General features: G+C 47.3%; 3 protein-coding genes across 3 annotated transcripts in view; all 3 read right to left on the bottom strand.

Moving 5' to 3' along the window:
- Positions 1–3,432: 3,432 nt before the first annotated feature.
- On the bottom strand, positions 3,433–5,899 carry LOC136640504 (zinc finger protein 79-like). Its single transcript, XM_066615672.1, has one exon. It carries the CDS (start codon positions 5,159–5,161, stop codon positions 4,817–4,819), a length of 345 nt encoding a protein of 114 aa, XP_066471769.1. The 5' UTR covers positions 5,162–5,899; the 3' UTR covers positions 3,433–4,816.
- Positions 5,900–6,984: 1,085 nt separating this feature from the next.
- LOC136640320 (zinc finger protein 208-like) overlaps positions 6,985–20,928 on the bottom strand; it is a 73,962-nt gene continuing 60,018 nt past the window's right edge. Inside the window, exon 5 of the mRNA XM_066615362.1 lies at positions 6,985–8,618. Within this exon, the coding sequence (XP_066471459.1) occupies positions 7,510–8,618 (1,109 nt within the window). The 3' untranslated portion in view covers positions 6,985–7,509. The remainder of the gene's footprint in view (positions 8,619–20,928) is intronic.
- On the bottom strand, positions 8,643–20,913 carry LOC136641337 (zinc finger protein 557-like). The gene is made up of 6 exons (XM_066617067.1): positions 20,893–20,913; positions 19,431–19,530; positions 17,663–17,789; positions 9,748–9,837; positions 8,742–9,116; positions 8,643–8,653 (listed from the first exon to the last, which is right to left on the bottom strand). Exons 2-6 carry the CDS (start codon positions 19,503–19,505, stop codon positions 8,643–8,645), a joined length of 678 nt encoding a protein of 225 aa, XP_066473164.1. The 5' UTR covers positions 19,506–19,530; positions 20,893–20,913.

Genomic DNA, 20,928 nt, shown 5'->3' on the forward strand with positions numbered 1-20,928 from the left:
GACTTTGGGTGGGTTGCCAAAGGGTAAGGGAAGATCAGATAACCAATTGCCTCCAGCCCTGAGGCTATACTTAGCAGCCAATTACCTTGCAAAGAGCTCAGCTCCTGCAGTTTGCAAGACCAGCACTCTGTCCTGCAAGGAGCTAGGCTCCTAAGGCTTGCAAGCATCTGTGCTTAGAGGGAGATAAATATCTGGGGCCTGCTTTCAGGCTTTAAGGGCAAACCCCACCTTTGATGCAAATTGTAACCTATCAAGTGCAGCAGCAAAATGTAACCAATCACAAAGACAAATTTCTAGACAAAGAAACCCAAAAGGTATCAAAGTTGCACACCCCAAGGGTTGTTTGCTTTGGATACGAGTCCTTTGGGTGCCCATCGCATGCGGTGAAATAAAGAGCCTGCAAACTTTCATTCCTGGTACCGAGTCTTCTTGATTTGCTCCTTTCAACCTTCCAACATTTTCAGTGGTACTTGCAATAGGTGGACCACATGGAGTGGTACAATGGGGAACAAATGTTGAGAAACTCTGGCCTTTAAAAGGAGATTGTGAGATTTATGGAGAAAAAAGTCATCACAGGTATGTACAGTCTGAGATTAGCTGGTCGCTCATTATGAGGGCCGGGTAGGAACTTTTAATGTTATTTGACTTGGCCCTGGATGGGATTTATTTCACCTATCCCAGACCAGAGAGGAAGGGATGGGCTATTCAGTAGATTTCATGCATTAAAAATTTATCACTGAGCTTAATAAAGTAGCACAAGTTAAACCCAGTTGTAATCTGGTATCTTTGCTGGGGATGTGCATGTGAGGATAAAAGGAATGCTAGATGCAGGTTGGTGGCAGCAAGATGCAAGTCTCTTGTTGTCTTGTGCACTCCCTGAGACATCTGGTGGGCGGCTGTGAGACACAGGAAGCTAGACTAGATGGGCCCTGAGCCTGATCAAGCAGGGCCTTTCCAGAAGGGCCTTTCTTATGTTCTTGGGGGCAAGCAAGGGGTTTCTTTCTTTCTTTCACAACATAAGAATAGCCCCACTGGATCAGGCCATAGGCCCATCTAGTCCAGCTTCCTGTATCTCACAGTGACCCACCAAACGCCCCAGGGAGCACACCAGATAACAAGAGACCTGCATCCTGGTGCCCTCCCTTGCATCTGGCATTCTGACATAGCCCATTTCTAAAATCAGGAGGTTGCACATACACATCATGGCTTGAAACCTGTAATGGATTTTTCCTCCAAAAATGTGTCAAATCCCCTTTTAAATCCCCTTTTAAAGGCATCCAGGCCAGATGCCAACACCACATCCTGTGGCAAGGAGTTCCACAGACCAACCACATGCTTAGTAATGAAATATTTTCTTTCTTTTTTTCTTTTGTCTGTTTGAAATCTCCCAACACTCAATTTTAGTGGATGTCCCCTGGTTCTGGTGTTATGTGAGAGTGTAAAGAGCATCTCGCTAACCACTCTGTCCATCCACTTGTATGTTTCAATCATGTTCCCCCTCAGGCACCTGTTTTCTATCCTGAAGAGGCCCAAATGCTGTAGCCTTTCCTCATAAGGAAGGTGCCCCAGCCCAGTAATCATCTTAGTCGCTCTCTTTTGCACCTTTTCCATTTCCACTATGTCTTTTTTGAGATGCAGCGACCAGAACTGGACACAATACTCCAGGTGTGGCCTTACCATCGATTTGTACAACTACATTATAATATTAGCTGTTTTGTTCTCAGTACCTTTTCTAATTATCCCAAGCATAGAATTGGCCCTCTTTAGTGCTGCTGCCGCACAGTGCATCAACACTTTCATCGACCTGTCCACCACTACCCCAAGATCTGTCACAGACAGCTCAGAACCCATCAGCCTATATGTGGAATTTTGATGTTTTGCCCCAATGTGCATGACTTTACACTTACTGACATTGAAGTGCATCTGCCATTTTGCTGCCCATTCTGCCAGTCTGGAGAGATCCTTCTGGAGCTCCTCACAATCACTTCTGGTCTTCACCACTCAGAAAAGTTTGGTGTCGTCTGCAAACTTAGCCACTTCACTGCTCAACCCTGTCTCCAGGTCATTTATGAAGAGGTTGAAAAGCACCAATCCCAGGAAAGATCCTTAGGGCACACTGCTTTTCACCTCTCTCCATTGTGAAAATTTCCCATTGACATGCACTCTCTGTTTCCTGGTCTTCAACCAGGTCTCAATCCATGAGAGGAACTGTCCTCTAATTCCCTGACTGTGGAGTTTTTTCAGTAGACTTTGGTGAGGGACCATGTCGAACGCCTTCTGAAAGTCCAGATATATAATGTCCAAGGGTACTTCCGCATCCACATGCCTGTTGACCTTTTCAAAGAATTCTATAAGGTTCGTGAGGCAAGACTTATCTTTACAGAAACCATGCTGATTTTCCCTCAGCAAGGTCTGTTTGTCTATGTGTTTTGAGATCCTGACTTTGATGAGGCATTCCACCATCTTACCCAGTATAGACGTTAGGCTGACCGGCCTATAGTTTCATGGGTCCCCCCTCCTTCCCTTTTTAAAAATTGGTGTGACATTTGCTATCCTCCAATCTTCTGGCACCATGGCCGTTTTGAGGGACAAGTTGCATATTTTAGTCAAGAGATCAGCAACTTCATTCTTCAATACCTTAACTCTAGAGTGAATGCCATTCGGGCCTGGTGACTTATTGATCTTTAATTTATCAATGAGGTCTGAAACATCTTCTCTTTTAACCTCTGACTTAATTCCTTGGTCAGGAGGGGCCATTCGGGCAGCGGTATCTGCCCGAGGTCTTCTGCCGTGAAAACAGATGCAAAGAACTCATTTAATTTCTGCCATCTCTAAGACTCCTTTTATTTCCCCTTTCCCTCCCTCACCATCCAGAGGGCCAACTGCTTCTCTGGTGGGTTTCCTGCTTCTAACATATTTGAAGAAGCTTTTATTATTCCACTTAATGCTGCTGGCCATGTGTTCCTCATAGTCTTCTTTGGCCTCCCGTATCACCTTCTTACATTTCTTTTGCCACAGTTTATGTTCCTTTTTATTCTCCTCATTAGGACAAGACTTCCATTTACGGAAAGAAGCTTCCTTGCCCTTTTCAGCCTCTGGTTAGCCATGCAGGCACCCTCCTGGACTTAGTCAGGCACTTCTTCCTTTGCGGGATACACTTCCGCTGGGCCTCTATTACTGTTGATTTGAGCAACCTCCATGTACTCTGTAAAGATTGCACTCTTTTTACCTTCCCTTTCAACCTCCTTTTAATCAGCCTCCTCATTTGAGGGAAGTCCGCTCGTCACAAGTCAAGGGTTTTTTTGAGAGATTTGTCTGGTATTCTTCCCCCAACATGTACAATATACACTGTTGCTCCCCCCAAACCGAAAGGCAATGTGCCTGGTGTGCCTTAATTCAATAACCCACCCATTGGAAGGTACAGAAACAGCTATTTATTGTAAGTTAACCAAGCAAGGCACAAGGAGCATATTTTCAGATCATGTGCAAAGTTCAGCTGAATGCAGCCAGCCTTTTATAGTTCGAAGCAACACAGTTCAACAGGCAGAGGCTCAGAAAATTTCCACCCCTGCCTCACCCAAAAGCCCCTCTACCCCTCCTTCTGGTATTGATGTCCTTGCTCTGAACACATTTTGCTGCTCCTGCAAGATAACAGAGCATTTTCACAGACTGGCCCTGTGGTTATCATCAAGGATCAAGGCACTGGGACTCAAAGAACCAGGCAAGGGCATGAAGCTGTCTCACTAACTTGGCAAGCAAAAGCATTTAGTTTTACTCGTCTCTAATGGAGTCACTGTTGTCAAAGTATAACAGCCCCCCCCCACTTGTGGTATTCCATGTCCTGACCTAGACTAACAGGGGAGTCCTTAGCCTGTGGCTTAATTTCATTGTTTGAATCTTACACCATTCCGTATCTGAACAACTCCACCTTTGGGACTAATCTGGGTTGATGCACAACTGAGGGCTCCTTAATGCGGTTCACAGCCCATTCTTTGGGCTCAGCAGATCCTCTTGGAGAACTGTTTACCCTTCTCGCTCTGCACGTAGTTTTAGAGTCTGCAGTACCAAAGGAGTATCAATTGGTACCATTGGAGTACCAATACTCCAATACCAGTATCCTGATACCTTACAATTAACTACTTGCATTTTAAAACAAAGCAAATGTATAAAGATTGCTACTCCATTGCAAAGACATGTGGAATAATTGCCACATTTTCCACAGTCAGCAGAGGCTGTTTGAAAGGGGGCCAGACCAGAGCAGTGACTCTTGCAGAGAATTGCCGCCTGCAGTCATATGAGAAAGATTCCTGTCTGTGTAACTCCTTTAGAAGCAATTCTATTCCCCCTGTCAAGATTCGTATCAAAACACCTTGGAGACATCCATCCCAGCTGCTGTCCTATGCCCAGGTTCACAGTCTATCTATTACGACAAGGCAGTGTTTCTCAAACTGGGGGTTGGACCCACTAGGTGGGTTTCGAACGAATTTCAGGTGGGTCCCCATTCATTTCAATATTTTATTTTTAATATGTTAGACTTGACTGCATTTGGGGAATCGTGACAGACCTGTGCTTTTAACAAGCTACTATGTATATTCTTTAACCATGATAGTAAATGGGACTTCCTGCTGGGTAAGTGTGGGTAGGGTGCAGCCTAGGATTATTAAAAATTTTCCTGCTTGATGACATCACTTCCAGACATGACATCACTTCTGGTGGGTCCTGACAGATTCTCATTCTAAGAAGTAGGTCCTGGTGCTAAAAGTGTGAGAACCACTGGGATAAGGTATCAAAGTGCTTTGTTGTGTGCTTCTCAAAATTACAGCCAGAATAAACTTGAATGGAGGCAAATAATTCCAGAGAACAAGGGAAGACCATTCAGACTTGCCGTGTTCCCTGCAATGGAAGGAGGGCAGCCTTGGATCGTGTTCCCTCCCAGGAAGCATTCTGGAAAATACCGATTGCACATCTGTATACATCTCTGATGCTTAGTCAGGTCTGAGTTCTTACTGAAGCTCTTTCCACACTCCAAGCATTGATATGGTTTCTCCCCTGTGTGGGTCCTTTGATGCAAAGTCAGCTGTGAGCTCTGACTGAAGTTCTTCCCACATTCCAAGCATTTATATGGTTTCTCCCCTATGTCATGTTGTAAGGATGCCAGCATCCCTAAACAGCTCTTCTATGGTGAGCTGTCTCAAGGAAAGCGATTGCAGGGGGGACAAAAGAAGCGATATAATGACACTCTGAAAGCCTCTCTCAAATCCCTGGATATTGACACCACCACTTGGGAAATCCTGGCACAAGACCGATAGACATGGTGCACGCTGATCCACCAAGGCTGTCAGACACCTGAAGCCAGAAGGACAACCATAGCACAAGAGAAGAGAACAATCCGCAAAGCCAGAGCTGCAAATGCTGCAACAGTGGTGCCTAAACATGTCTGCCTGACATGTGGCAGAACATTCCACGCCCGTATCGGCCTTATTAATCACCTGCGGACACACCGTGGGCAGTCTACAAACCCTTAGATGTCAAGGTCTTCTTTGAAAATCGATGGACGAACATCATCATTACACCGGGGAGGGGACATACAGTCTGGGGAATCATGGAAGCCCCATCCACTAAGGAAGACTTGGATAAGTAACCTGCCTGCCTGCTTCCCCTTCGTAGTACTGACCCGGCCATAGCAACACTGAGAAGGGGAGTTCAACGGCATGGTCAAACCCTCCTGTTATATTCTGGACATAAACTAATAAGAACATAAGAACATAAGAACAGCCCCACTGGATCAGGCCATAGGCCCATCTAGTCCAGCTTCCTGTATCTCACAGTGGCCCACCAAATGCCCCAGGGAGCACACCAGATAACAAGAGACCTCATCCTGGTGCCCTCCCCTGCATCTGGCATTCTGACATAACCCATTTCTAAAATCAGGAGGTTGCGCACACACATCATGGCTTGTACCCCATAATGGATTTTTCCTCCAGAAACTTGTCCAATCCCCTTTTAAAGGCGTCTAGGCTAGACGCCAGCACCACATCCTGTGGCAAGGAGTTCCACAGACCGACCACACGCTGAGTAAAGAAATATTTTCTTTTGTCTGTCCTAACCCGCCCAACACTCAATTTTAGTGGATGTCCCCTGGTTCTGGTGTTATGTGAGAGTGTAAAGAGCATCTCCCTATCCACTCTGTCCATTCCCTGCATAATTTTGTATGTCTCAATCATGTCCCCCCTCAAGCGTCTCTTTTCTAGGCTGAAGAGGCCCAAACGCCGTAGCCTTTCCTCATAAGGAAGGTGCCCCAGCCCCGTAAACATCTTAGTCGCTCTCTTTTGCACCTTTTCCATTTCCACTATGTCTTTTTTGAGATGCGGCGACCAGAACTGGACATAATACTCCAGGTGTGGCCTTACCTTAGATTTGTACAACGGCATTATAATACTAGCCGTTTTGTTCTCAATACCCTTCCTAATGATCCCAAGCATAGAATTGGCCTTCTTCACTGCCGCCGCACATTGGGTCGACACTTTCATCGACCTGTCCACCACCACCCCAAGATCTCTCTCCTGATCTCTCACAGACAGCTCAGAACCCATCAGCCTATATCTAAAGTTTTGATTTTTTGCCCCAATGTGCATGACTTTACACTTACTGACATTGAAGCGCATCTGCCATTTTGCTGCCCATTCTGCCAATCTGGAGAGATCCTTCTGGAGCTCCTCACAATAACTTCTGGTCTTCACCACTCGGAAAAGTTTGGTGTCGTCTGCAAACTTAGCCACTTCACTGCTCAACCCTGTCTCCAGGTCATTTATGAAGAGGTTGAAAAGCACCGGTACCAGGACAGATCCTTGGGGCACACCACTTTTCACCTCTCTCCATTGTGAAAATTGCCCATTGACACCCACTCTCTGCTTCCTGGCCTCCAACCAGTTCTCAATCCATGAGAGGACCTGTCCTCTAATTCCCTGACTGTGGAGTTTTTTCAGTAGCCTTTGGTGAGGGACCGTGTCAAACGCCTTCTGAAACTAAGAGTCAAGTGGATTAAAACATATGTTCAAGTCAGTAAATATTTAGTTCATGATAAGTAAATCTTTTTACAAATTTAAATGCTTCTTAAATATTGTGACTCTCAGACTTCTGAAGTCTGTTTATTGTATGTGGCTTGTATGTAAAGCAAGTTTGGCGATCCCCAATTTATATGGTTTCCCTTCTCTGTGGGTCCTTGGATGCCGGATCAGTTTTGAACTCAGAATGAAGCTCTTCCAACACTCCAAGCATTATACAGCTTCTCCCTATGTGACTTCTTTGCTGTACAGTCAGGTTTATGCTCACAGTGAAGCTCTTCCCGCACTCCAAGCACTGATATGGTTTGGCCCCCGTGTGGTTTCTTTGAGGCACAGTTAGACCTCTGCTCTCACTGAAGCACTGATATAGTTTTTCTGCTGTGTGAGTTGTTTGATGCAAAATCAGGTCACAGCTCTGAGAGAAGCTCTTTCCACACTCTGAGCATTAATATGATTTCTCCCCTGTGTGGGTTCTTTGATGCACAGTCAGGATTTTCATACCACTGAAGCTCATTCCACACTCCAAACATTTGTGTGGTTTCTCCTCCATGTGTGTTCTTTGATGTGCAGACAGGTTTGAGGAAATACTGAAGCTCTTTCCACACTCCAAGCACTTATATGGTTTCTCACCTGTGTGGATTCTGTGATGCACAGATAGGTGTGACTTCCAACAGAAGCTCTTCCCACACTCCAAGCACTGATATGGTTTCTCACCTGTGTGGATTCTGTGATGCACAGACAGGTGTGAGCCGCAACTGAAGCTCTTTCCACACTCCAAGCATTTATATGGTTTCTGCCCTGTGTGCTTTCTTTCATGCTCAGTCAGGTTTGAACTCGCACTGAAGCTCTTCCCACACTCCAAGCATTTATATGGTTTATCCCCTGTGTGGGTTCTTTCATGTGAAATCAGTATTGTTCTGTGACTGAAGTTCTTTCCACACTCCAAGCATTTATATGGTTTCTCCCCTGTGTGAGATCTTTGATGGTAAGTCAGAGATGAGCTCTGAATGAAGCTCTTCCCACACTCCAAGCATTGATATGGTTTCTCCCCTGTGTGGGTTCTTTGATGCACAGTCAGGTTTGAGCTGTGAGTGAAGCTCTTTCCACATTCCAAGCATTGATATGGTTTCTCCCCTGTGTGGATTCTGTGATGCACAGACAGCTGTGAGCTCCAACTGAAGCTCTTTCCACACTCCAAGCATTTATATGATTTCTCCCCTGTGTGGGTTCTTTGATGCACAATCAGGTCTCTGCTGTTACTGAAGATCTTTCCATGCTCCAAGCATTGATATGGTTTCTCCCCTGTGTGAATTCTGTGATGCACAGAGAGCTGTGAGCTCCAAATGAAACTTTTTCCACACTCCAAGCATTGATATGGTTTCTCCCCTGTGTGAGTTCGTTGATGCACAGTCAGGTATGAGCTCGTACTGAAGCTCTTTCCACACTCCAAGCACTTATATGGTTTCTCCCCTGTGTGGGTTCTTTGATGGTAAGTCAGGGATGAGCTCTGAGTGAAGTTCTTTCCACACTCCAAGCATTGATATGGTTTCTCCCCTGTGTGGGTTCTTTGATGCACAGTTAGGTGTGAGCTGCCACTGAAGCTCTTTCCACACTCCAGGCATTTATATCGCTTTTCTTTTTTACCGTTTGTGTGACGTGTTCCAAGTTCTGATTTACAGCTAATGGTTTTTGCCAATCGAGGATGTTCTTTCCCCCTCATTCCAGTTTCTTTGTCTGAATCAACTGGGGTGACATTGAAATCCCACCCTTGAGGAAAATCACCTTTATCTCTCCATTCCTCTGTCTCCCTTCCATGCTGCTCCTCTGGTCTGGCGTAATGCACAGCTTCCTCCCTTGTGTGTGTCTTTTTATGGACGATGAGATCTGTGCTGGTGCTGAAGCTCTTTCTTGTCTCAGACAATATAAATGCTGGCCTTCCCTCCTCCCTCCTTGATCCATCCTGGTCTCTAAAAGTTACTTCCTGAATATCATGCGTGGTTATTTCTGGTGACACCCCATGTGGTTCCCTTTCATCCTCTTCTCTGTTGCTTCCTGGAACAAAGAGAGAAGCATGATGAGCTGCCCAATAGAGAAATGGGAGCTCTAATGTCCACACTTTAGCAGGACACTCCAGTGGGTTCAGTGGCACTGACTCCCAGGAAGATATTTATTAATTTATTTGTATTTTTCTTCTTCCTTTCTCCCAAAGGGTCCCAAAGCAGTAATTCAAAGGATTGCTTAGGATTGTAGCCCTCTCAGTAATCCATTCGTAGTTACCTGCTGTGCAAGAATCAAAAATTACAACTGCCTGGCTTGTTGCAACCTGACTCAGCCTGGGATTGGAGCAGCTTTTCTATCCCTTTTAGGTAATGGCTACAATCCTAATCAACTTTCCTGAGAGTAAGCCCCATTGAACAAAATAGGACTTACTTCCAAGTAGACATGGTTAGAATTGTGCCCAATGTTTTTATTGGAAAAGTCACAAGAGGTATCCTCCCATCTGGATTTTCTAGGGCTTCACAACAATTTCAATGCCATCTTATCTGTGCCACAGAGCAGCATAGGAGTCAAGTCCACAACTGCTTTTCCCTTAGGAGACATGTGGACAAAACCTTTGATTACAGTGGTGAGGTGTCCCCAGTCAGCCAGTTGTATTCAGCTGTGTTGTGTGTAATAGAATTACCTGCTGATTCCTCTTCTTCCTGGTGCTCCTGGAAAAATGCAGACTCTCCTTCCTCCAGCTGGGTAACAAAGGCAGGTTTGGAAAATTCCTCTGAGAAAGAAACAAGAGAATGAGTTCATTCTGCTTACAAAATATCCAGCCTTTCCAAAACGACTGACCCCCACCTCCAGAGTGGCTTGGATTGGGACAGGACAAGAGGTGACCTCGCTGAACACCTGCTCATGAATGAGCTGCATGGTCGGTTCTGAAAGTGTCAGTCTGGTTTATGTAAGTACAGGCTCACTGCTCATGAGTGCTGGAATCATGGACCAGTTGGGAATCCAGTTGCAAATGTGAAACCAGCCACGCTTCTCTCATCAACCTCTCAGCACATGCAAAGAAAGCCTTAACCAGAAGGCCAGCTGTCCCCCTCCTCTTCTTGCAATTCCCTCTCTGCAAAGTGACTGGGAATTTAGGCAAGCAGAGAAATGAGGTGGCCTTCTCCTGCCTTTTCATCTCCTCAGCAAGACTCTCACTAGAGTACCAGATTCTCAGTCCAGAACAGCCATAGCTCAGTGACTGAGTACATGTTTTGCACACAAAAGACCCAGAAACCAGTTTAGGGTTTTTTAACTATCCCTAAACAAAAAAGCAAACAAAAAAACTATGCAGTCAGACAGCCAGCAGCAGGGTGGGGGCTATCCAGTGTTTTGCACTGAGTGTCACATGTATGACTATATGCCTTTGGGGCATAATTCATAGGTGTGTCCTTGGTGCAAGGAGCTCCAGGGACTCCGGGAATGCATCCGCTTGCTTGAAGCCTTGGTGGCCAACCTGGAGAAGCAGAAGCAGGCAAAAAAGGACCATGGGGAGACTTCTGGGTATGATCAGGCTTCGTCCCAACCTCAGGCGTACAGCTCCTCAGCTGCCTGGGTGGGAATTCTCGGGGCTGGAGGACATCATCCTAGAGAGGAGGGAAACAATCCCCTGGGGGAATGCCTTCTCCAGTGGCAGGCCCGTATTCGAATGCACTCAGGATACTCCTCGGCGGGAGGGGGGTCGGGGGCTTCTTGTAATGCAGGATTAGATTATTAGAAACATAGAGAGGGGGGTTTGCGATGGATGTGAGGACCGCATGGTGACTTGCCTGCTTGGTGCAAAGGTTGCGGACATCACTTCTCACATAGACAGGCTGATAGATAGTGCTGGGGAGGAGGTAGAGGTAGTGATGCATGCTGGCACCAACGACATGGGCAAGTGTAGCCATGAGGTCCTGGAGGCCAAATTAAGGCTATTGGGAAGGAAGCTGAAAGCCATGACCTTAAAGGTAGCATTCTTGGAAGTGCTACCTGTTCCACGCGCATGGCCAACTAGGCTGGCGGAAATCAGGGGCATCATTGCGTGGATGTGACATTGGTGTAGGGAGGAGAGGTTTAGCTTCGTTACGAACTGGGGAACATTTTGGGACAAGCAGGGACTGTACAAGAGGGACGGGCTTCACTTGAACCAGAATGGAATCAGATTGCTGGCACATAACATTAAAAAGTTGGCAGAGCAGCTTTTAAACTGATTCCTGGGGAAAAGCCGACAGGAGCTGAGGGACATTGACTATATGCCCACATAGTGGGCATAACGGAAACCTGGAGGAATGTGGAGAATCAGTGGGATACTGCAATACCGGGCTATAAACTCTACAGGAGTGACAGGGAAGGGCGGGTTGGAGGTGGGGTGGCCGTTTACGTTAAGGAAGGGATAGAATCCAGCAAAGTAGAGATTGAAGGCAGGTCAGACTCCACCATAGAATCTCTGTAGGTTAAATTACCAGACCTGAGGAGTGATGTAATACTGGGGGCGTAGTATCGTCCTCCAGACCAGAAACCTGAAGGGAACCTTGAAATGAGGAAGCAGATCAGGGAGGTGACAAGGAGTGACAGGGTTGTAATCATGGGGGACCAATTATCCTCATATAGACTGGGTCAATTTGTGTTCTGGTCAGAAAAAGGAGACCAGATTTCGTGTCATGTTAAATGACTGCACCTTAGAGCAGCTAGTCATGGAGCCCACCAGAGGACAGGTGACTCTGGATTTAATATTGTGCAGTACTCAGGACCTGGTTAGAGATGTCGATGTTACTGAGCCATTGGGGAACAGTGATCATGCTGCAATTCGTTTCAACATGCACATTGGGGGAAGAATACTGGGCAAATCTCTCACAAAAACCTTTGACTTCCAACAAGCGGACTTCCCTCAAATGAGGAGGCTGGTTAGAAGGAGGTTGAAAGGGAGGGTAAAAAGAGTCCAATGTCTACAGAGTGCATGGAGGTTGCTCAAATCAACAGTAATAGAGGCCCAGCGGAAGTGTATACCGCAAAGGAAGAAGCGCTCTACTAAGTCCAGGAGGGTGCCTGCATGGCTAACCAGCCAAGTTATAGAGGTCGTAAAGGATAAGGAAGCTTCCTTCCATAAATGTAAGTCTTGCCCTAATGAGGAGAATAAAAAGGAACATAAACTGTGGCAAAAGAAATGTAAGAAGGTAATACATGAGGCCAAGAGAGACTATGAGGAACACATGGCCAGCAGCATTGTAGTTGGCAACCTTCAGTCTCGAAAGACTATGGTATCGCGCTCTGAAAGGTGATTCTGGAACAGCATCTAGTGTGGCTGAAAAGGCCGAATCGGGAGTGACAATCCCTTCCACACTGGGAGCAAGTGCAGTCTGTCCCTGGTCTGTCTCCCTGGCTATGGGCCTTCCTTCTTTGCCTCTTAGCCTCAGACTGTTGGCCAAGTGTCTCTTCAAACTGGGAAAGGCCATGTTGCACAGCCTGCCTCCAAGCGGGCCGCTCAGAGGCCAGGGTTTCCCACTTGTTGAGGTCCACTCCTAAGGCCTTCAGATCCCTCTTGCAGATGTCCTTGTATCGCAGCTGTGGTCTACCTGTAGGGCGCTTTCCTTGCACGAGTTCTCCATAGAGGAGATCCTTTGGGATCCGGCCATCATCCATTCTCACAACATGACCAAGCCAACGCAGGCGTCTCTGTTTCAGTAGTGCATACATGCTAGGGATTCCAGCATGTTCCAGGACTGTGTTGTTTGGAACTTTGTCCTGCCAGGTGATGCCGAGAATACATCGGAGGCATCGCATACGGAAAGCATTCAGTTTCCTCTCCTGTTGTGAGTGAAGAGTCCATGACTCGCTGCAGTACAGAAGTGTACTCAGGATGCAAGCTCTGTAGACCTGGATCTTGGTATGTTCCGTCAGCTTCTTGTTGGACCAGATTCTCTCTGTGAGTCTGGAAAATGAGGTAGCTGCTTTACCGATGCGCTTGTTTAGCTCGGTATCGAGAGAAAGAGTGTAGGAGATCGTTGAGCCAAGGTACACAAAGTCATGGACAACCTCCAGTTCATGTGCAGAGATTGTAATGCAGGGAGGTGAGTCCACATCCTAAGCCATGACCTGTGTTTTCTTCAGGCTGATTGTCCAGCAGCATTAAGGGGAATTAAAAAAGCTTCTACAAATATGTTAGAAGCAGGAAACCCACCAGAGAAGCAGTTGGCCCTCTGGATGGTAAGGGAGGTTAAGGGGACATAATAGGAAGCTTAGAGATGGTAGAGAAATTAAATGAGATCTTTGCATCTGTCTTCATGGCAGAAGACCTCGGGCAGATACTGCTGCCTGAACAGCCCCTCCTGACCAAGGAATTAAGCCAGATAGAGGTTAAAGAGAAGATGTTTCAGACCTCATTGATAAATTAAAGATCTGATGGCATCCACCCTAGAGTTATTAAGGAATTAAAGAATGAAGTTGCTGACCTATTGACTAAGATATGCAACTTGTCCCTCAAAACGGCCACGGTTCCAGAAGATTGGAGGATAGCAAATGTCACGCCTATCTTTAAAAAGTGAAAGAGGGGGGACCCGTGAAACTATAGGCTGGTCAGCCTAATGTCTATACTGGGTAAGATGCTGGAATGCCTCATCAAAGATAGGATCTCAAAACACATAGACGAACAAGCCTTGCTGAGGGAGAATCAGCCTGGCTTCTGTAAGGGCAAGTCTTGCCTCACAAAACTTGTAGAATTCTTTGAAAAGGTCAACAAGCATGTGGATGTGGGAGAACCCATGAACATTATATATCTGGACTTTCAGAAGGTGATTAACACAGTCCCTCACCAAAGGCTATTGAAAAAACTCCACAGTCAGGGAATTAGAGGGGAGGTGCTCTCCTGGATTGAGACCTGGTTGAAGAGCAGGAAACAGAGAGTGGGTGTCAATGGGCAATTTTCACAGTGGAGAGAGGTGAAAAGCGGTGTGCCCCAAGGATCTGTCCTGGTACCGGTGCTTTTCAACCTCTTCATAAATGACCTGGAGACAGTGGTGAGCAGTGAGGTGGCAAAGTTTGCAGACGACACCAAACTTTTCCGAGTGGTGAAGACCAGTAGTATTTGTGAGGCTCCAGAAGGATCTCTCCAAACTGGCAGAATGGGCAGCAAAATGGCAGATGCACTTCAATGTCAGTAAGTGTAAAGTCATGCACATTGGGGCAAAAAATCAAAACCACATATAGGCTGATGGGTTCTGAGCTGCCTGTGACAGATCAGGAGAGAGATCTTGGGGTGGTGGTGGACAGGTTGATGAAAGTATTGACCCAATGTGTGGCAGCAGCACTAAAGAGGGCCAATTTTATGCTTAGGATCATTAGAAAAGGTATTGAGAACAAAACGGCTAATATTATAATTTTTTGTATTGGCAACCTTCAGTCTCGAAAGACTATGGTATCGCGCTCTGAAAGGTGGTTCTGGCACAGCGTCTAGTGTGGCTGAAAAGGCCAATCCGGGAGTGACAATCCCTTCCACACCGGGAGCAAGTGCAGTCTGTCCCTGGTCTGTCTCCCTGGCTATGGGCCTTCCTTCTTTGCCTCTTAGCCTCAGACTGTTGGCAAAGTGTCTCTTCAAACTGGGAAAGGCCATGTTGCACAGCCTGCCTCCAAGCGGGCCGCTCAGAGGCCAGGGTTTCCCACTTGTTGAGGTCCATCCCTAAGGCCTTCAGATCCCTCTTGCAGATGTCCTTGTATCGCAGCTGTGGTCTACCTGTAGGGCGCTTTCCTTGCACAAGTTCTCCATAGAGGAGATCCTTTGGGATCCGGCCATCATCCATTCTCACGACATGACCAAGCCAACGCAGGCGTCTCTGTTTCAGCAGTGAATACATGCTAGGGATTCCAGCACGTTCCAGGACTGTGTTGTTTGGAACTTTGTCCTGCCAGGTGATGCCGAGGATGCGTCGGAGGCAGCGCATGTGGAAAGCGCTCAGTTTCCTCTCCTGTTGTGAGCGAAGAGTCCATGACTCGCTGCAGTACAGAAGTGTACTCAGGACGCAAGCTCTGTAGACCTGGATCTTGGATCTCCAGACTGAGAGCAAAATCCAAAGTCCAGCTGAAATGTCTGCGTGACTTCCTCTTTGCCGACGATGCAGCTGTCACTACCCACTCTGCCAAAGATCTCCAGCAGCTCATGGATCGTTTTAGCAAGGCCTGCCAAGATTTTGGACTGACAATCAGCCTGAAGAAAACACAGGTCATGGTTCAGGATGTGGACTCACCTCCCTGCATTACAATCTCTGAGCATGAACTGGAGGTTGTCCATGACTTTGTGTACCTTGGCTCAACGATCTCCGACACTCATTCTCTCGATACCGAGCTAAACAAGCGCATCGGTAAAGCAGCTACCACGTTTTCCAGACTCACAAAGAGAGTCTGGTCCAACAAGAAGCTGACGGAACATAATATTATAATGTTCTTGTAGAAATCTAAGGTAAGGCCACACCTGGAGTATTATGTCCAGTTCTGGTTGCCACATCTCAAAAAGGATATAGTAGAAATGGAAATGGTGCAAAATAGAGTGACTAAGATTATTACTGGGCTGGTGCACCTTCCTTATGAGGAAAGACTATGGCGTTTGAGCCTCTTCAGCCTAGAAGAAAGGCACCTGAGAGGGGACATGATTGAGACATACAAAATTATGCATGGGAAGGATAAAGTGGATAGAGAGATGCTCGTTACACTCTCACATAACACCAGAACCAGGAGACATCCACTAAAATTGAGTGTTGGGACAGTTAGGACAGACAAAAGAAAATATTTCTTTACTCAGCGTGTGGTAGGTCTGTGGAACTCCTTGCCACAGGATGTGGTGATGGCATCTGGCCTGGATGCCTTTAAAAGGGGATTGGAAAGGTTTCTAGAGGAAAAATCCATTACAGTTTTCAAGCCATGATGTGTATGTGCAACCTCCTGATTTTAGAAATGGGCTATGTCAGAATGCCAGATGCAAGGGACGGCACCAGGATGCAGGTTCTCTTGTTATCAGATGTGCTCCCTGGGGCATTTGGTGGGCCACTGTAATATACAGGAAGCTGGACTAGATGGGCCTATGGCCTGATCCAGTGGGGCTGTTCTTATGTATACCATCCATGGCATTAACTCAAGAGAGGGCTGGGTGACATCCCTGCTTGAACCCCTGGGCAGCTGCTGTCAATCAGTGTAGGGAGTACTGAGCCAGACAGGTCTGACTCGGATGGCAGATTTCTTCTGACCCATAACACCATGAATGCTTCCCCAGACAAGCCCAAGCTGAGGAGGAAGAGCTGCTTAAAGGGCCAAGACACCTGCTGTCTTCCCTTGGCTCACAATGTTCCTCTTTGGCAAACCCATTTGTCATAGCAGGAGAAAGTGCTAAGATCTGTCACTGAAGGAAACCAGAAGAAAGAGGACTGAAGTTGGCAGTTTCTCCACTTGGATCCGATTCCCAAATACAGCTGGCAAATCAGCAGGTTCCAAAGACTTTGCCAATGCCAGAACAGGCAATGTCCAAGATGGCATCAGCCACAAGTCCTGGAGGTGGTCTGGCAAACATACAAGGCTCTTGGAATCAGAAAGAGATGAAAATAATCTCTTTCTGCTCATTTAATTAAATCATTAAATTTCATTTAATTCCTGCTTAAATGAAAACCTCCCACATGCTGGAGAAGGAGTGCCTTTATGGGCCAAGACAGCCCTGGGCTATTCTGTGTCTCATAATGGCAGTTAAACCTCCCTCTGTACAGAGCCGTTTCTCCTAACAAGAAAAAGTATCAAGATCTAAAGAAAACCAAGAGAAGGAGGACTCCAGTGACCTGTTTGGCTCTGATGCCCAAATAGGGATTAGAAAGTGGCATGTTCCAAAAGCCTTTCTTGGTGCCAAGACAGACCAAGTCCAACAACAACAACAACAGTATTTATATACCGCTTTTCAACAAAAAGTTCACAAAGCGGTTTACAGAGAAAATCATAAATCTAATGGCTCCCTGTCCCAAAAGGGCTCACAATCTAAAAAAAGTCCAAGATGACATCAGCCAGAAGACCTGGAGGTGATCTGGAAAACCTATGTGGGAGTTGGGAGAAATAATCTTCAATCCTAAGCCCCCTTCACTTTAGACTTGAAACCTCCCATAGAGGGAACCAGAGCAGACCCATATCATGCCCCAGTGCAACAGTTCAGTGTTTGTCTGGAGACATGAGGTACAGGTCATGGATACACAGCCCCTGCACTCAGCCTAAAAAATCGCACATTCCCCTGGTGATAGGACCAATGGGCAGGTCACCCAAAATCCCCCCAGCAGCAGTGCCTAGTCCTCGACAAATCACCAATTCATGGGGAAAGAAGCTGAACAATACAGAAGGACTGGCGGAGGCGTGACCAGCACTGTCAAGTACAAGTGGTGCATTTTGCAGGTCCAGAGAGCATCAGTTCAGCTCTAGAACAGCAAGGAATATCAGGCATGTTCAGAACACAAGTTCCAAAACTACATGCCCCATTTTATTCTTCAATTCTAACAGTGGAAAAAAAGAATAGCAGCTCATGTCTTGGGTTCCTACACACTAAGAATGAAGGGCACCCTTACCCAGAGAGGCCACCATCTCATAATTTTCCAGCATGACATCCCTGTACAGAGCCTTTTGGCCTGGATCCAGCAGAGCCCACTCCTCCTTTGTGAAGCGCACAGCCACCTCCTCGAAGGACACCAGACCCTGGAAGGAAAAATAAAACACTTCTGTTCCCAGAGAGAACGTCGCACCCTTTCAATAGAACATTTCCCTGCTCTTTTGCCCGCAGCCTGAAAGAGAAATTAAGTTGGGATCAAATGGTATGTTCCTGCAGTATATTTAGCAAATTAGAACAGTTCTTTGCACGTAATTTTCTCCTCTCTTTTCTAACGAAACAAGCGCAATCCATGTATGACACACATGGTCCTGATGAAAAATACCACATCGCTAGAGTGACCACATCTATGATATTCAGTGGCCACATCGATGGTATTAGATTGGGAGCCAGGATTTTGAAAAGTGGTCTGGGAAATATTCACAGACCGTCTCACTATTTCACCACATAAACAACACGGAAATCCTTCTGTCCCAGCAGGGTCCAGACAGGGATGCCCAGGTGTGGCCTCCCTTGGAGGGACTGCTGCCCACTATGATTGTGCAAAGAAGCAAAGATCGTGCATTGCTGCTTACAGAGAAGCATGAAACGCATTACACCACTGTGTTGCATGTGACAGGAATAGCCGACTCCAGTGTAGCAGGCCAGAGTTTGTACATGCGCATGCTCAGCCTGTCCTGAGTGAGCAACCTCCATCGTGCCACTGTGCTGATTTCCTTTTGGACCCTCCCCCCTGGCCCTTTGCCTCCCTGGGACCTCCTCCCCTTAGCCACTGCCCACTCAGCACTGTTTCATCACATACACAACATGGGACCCAGAACATGATTTAACCTTCATTTCAATAGTTGGTATTCCTAAAGATCTCTTTCTGAACCATTCCTTGAGTTCCTGAATTCTATTGATTCCCAAGAGAAGGATGAAGGCGGTTAAAGACAGACCCAACTTCCAGAGAGGGCAGTAGCCACAGTGGCATCCTCACAGCCCTGGCAATGGCTCTGTCCCAGTGCACACCAGACAGGGATGCCCAGTTGTGGCACCCCAGCTTGCAGACAGGACAGCAGACAGCAGCCACACTGGAATCCTTGCTGCCTGATAAATCCCTCTGTTCCAGCATGCTCCAGACAAGGATGCCCAGGTGTGGCCTTCCTTGGAGGGACTGCTGCACACTTTGGTGGTGCAAAGAAGCTGCATTGTTGCTTACACAGAAGCACAAAGCTCTTTACATTACTGTGTTGCATGTAACAGGAATAGTCGACTCCAGTATAGCAGGCCAGAGTTTGGACATGCACACGCGCAGCCTGTCCTGAGTGAGCAACCTCCATCGTGCTGCTGGCTGTGCCCCTTTTTGATGCCCCCAGCCATAGTTCCCCTCCAGGACCTCCTCTCCTCAGTCACTGCCCACTCAGGACTGCACTGCTCTTCCTGTGGGCAGAGTTTGTTCTTAACACTAGGCCTGTCATTCCTGTTTTGTGCTGCTTAGAGACACAGATTCTGAACTCAAAGGAACATCTGAGAACATGCGAGGGCGTCCAAATAAATAGAGAAGATTACAGGATTTTACTGGACAACTGACACTCCAGCCGTTGGAGTTCTCTGGAGTTCACACGCACTCTTCTGAGTGGTCAAATACACTACATTACAGCACCAGACAAAAAGGCTCCCTTCAAGGCCTGGCAGACAGGAGGAGGACAAGGTGTTCCTTGCACGTTGCTCTGGGGATCCCCCCTTACCTGAGCAGGCTGCAGAGGTGCTGATTCTGCTCCATGCGAAAGAGGAGACGGTCTGCAACGTGGCCCTGATTTCATCCCACTGCCTGTGAGGGAGACAAACCTGGTGGGAAGTCATTGACCCTTCATGCCCTCTTCCTTCTGCAACTTGATACTATTTCCCCAACCCAGAAATGCCTCAGTTGGGTGAGACACTCACATCCTCATTGCTTCACATTCTTCCTTCTGCCACCAGGTCGCTGTTTCTTCCTCTCTCTCTGCCTGTCTAGTCACCCCCATCCTCTCCTTGCAGTCCTTGCTCCTTCCAAGATTCGCAGGTCCACCAAGACCCACATTTCCTGCTGCATTGTCTGCCTCCAGTCAGTCCTCCTGCAGTTGTTCTTTCACAAAGCCCAGTCCCTAGGAGTGACCTTGAGCAGCACACAAGACAGGTGCTGTATCCATTCCAGGTGATGTCCTGCAACTCAGGCATTTGGATGTCCTGCAACTCAAAGCCTGATTTGCCAATGCACAGAGCAGGAGGAAGTCAGATGTAATGGGGGCATCTTGGCAGGGCTGTTTTCCAGAACAATCATGGGTGGAAGTTCAGTTATGTCTCTAAGGGCCCAGCTCTAAGGGCCAATAGTGCTGGAGCTCAGCTTGTAAATGTGCCATAAAGCACATTTGTGGCACTCTTGGAATAAGAAGTACTGGCTCTGGGCTAGCACCACTCAGTGCTGGACCCAGTACTTTGAGGTGCACAGTTTCGGGGTGGGGGGGAGATATTCTGGGGTGGGGGGAGGGTGGAGTAGGGGGAGGAACTGACCTGGGAGGGGGTGGGCCCAGCAAAGGCCTCCTCTGCCAGATTCTGTCTTCCATGTTCTGCTGAAAGCCCAAAACAAAGCTTCTCCAAACTCCGCTGGCAAAATAGCCAGCACAGACTTGAGGAAGCTCATTGTGGGATTTGCACCCTTACTCAGGGGAAGAGTTCAAACGTCCCATGAGAAGACCTCAGCAGCCTCCATGGGGCCACCGGATGCAGCAACAACCCTTTAGCTGCACCCAGTGCCACCGTGGTCCTTCAGACTGTGCTTGTCAACCAGTGATACAGGTACTACTGGTGGTACCTTACATAGTGTCGGGTGGTTTGCACGGGACCCCTGGACACCTACTGCCTGGCTGTGAGACCAGCTATGCAACGCAACAAATGGTGGAAGGAGGTTCTGCTTGCAGCAAGAACTGCAAAGCATGCTACTCCGCACTTGAGAAAGCCCTCCCCTACACCCAGAGCCTCTTACTGGTGTTCGTCACATCACATCTGGCCTCCCAATCTGGAAGTAACTGGGGATGATGCCATCACCAGTTACTTCCAGTGATCCTTCCAATAGGTGCACCATGTCAAGTGGTACGCAGGCAACAAACATTAGGAAAAGCTGTGGAAGTGGAACGAAACCCCCACCACCACCTGCTCCGCTGACACACACACCTGGATTGATGAAGCAGGCTCTGGGAGGGCAGGGCA

Source organism: Tiliqua scincoides, chromosome 2, assembly GCF_035046505.1.
Source record: "Tiliqua scincoides isolate rTilSci1 chromosome 2, rTilSci1.hap2, whole genome shotgun sequence".
NCBI classification, from domain to species: domain Eukaryota; kingdom Metazoa; phylum Chordata; class Lepidosauria; order Squamata; family Scincidae; genus Tiliqua; species Tiliqua scincoides.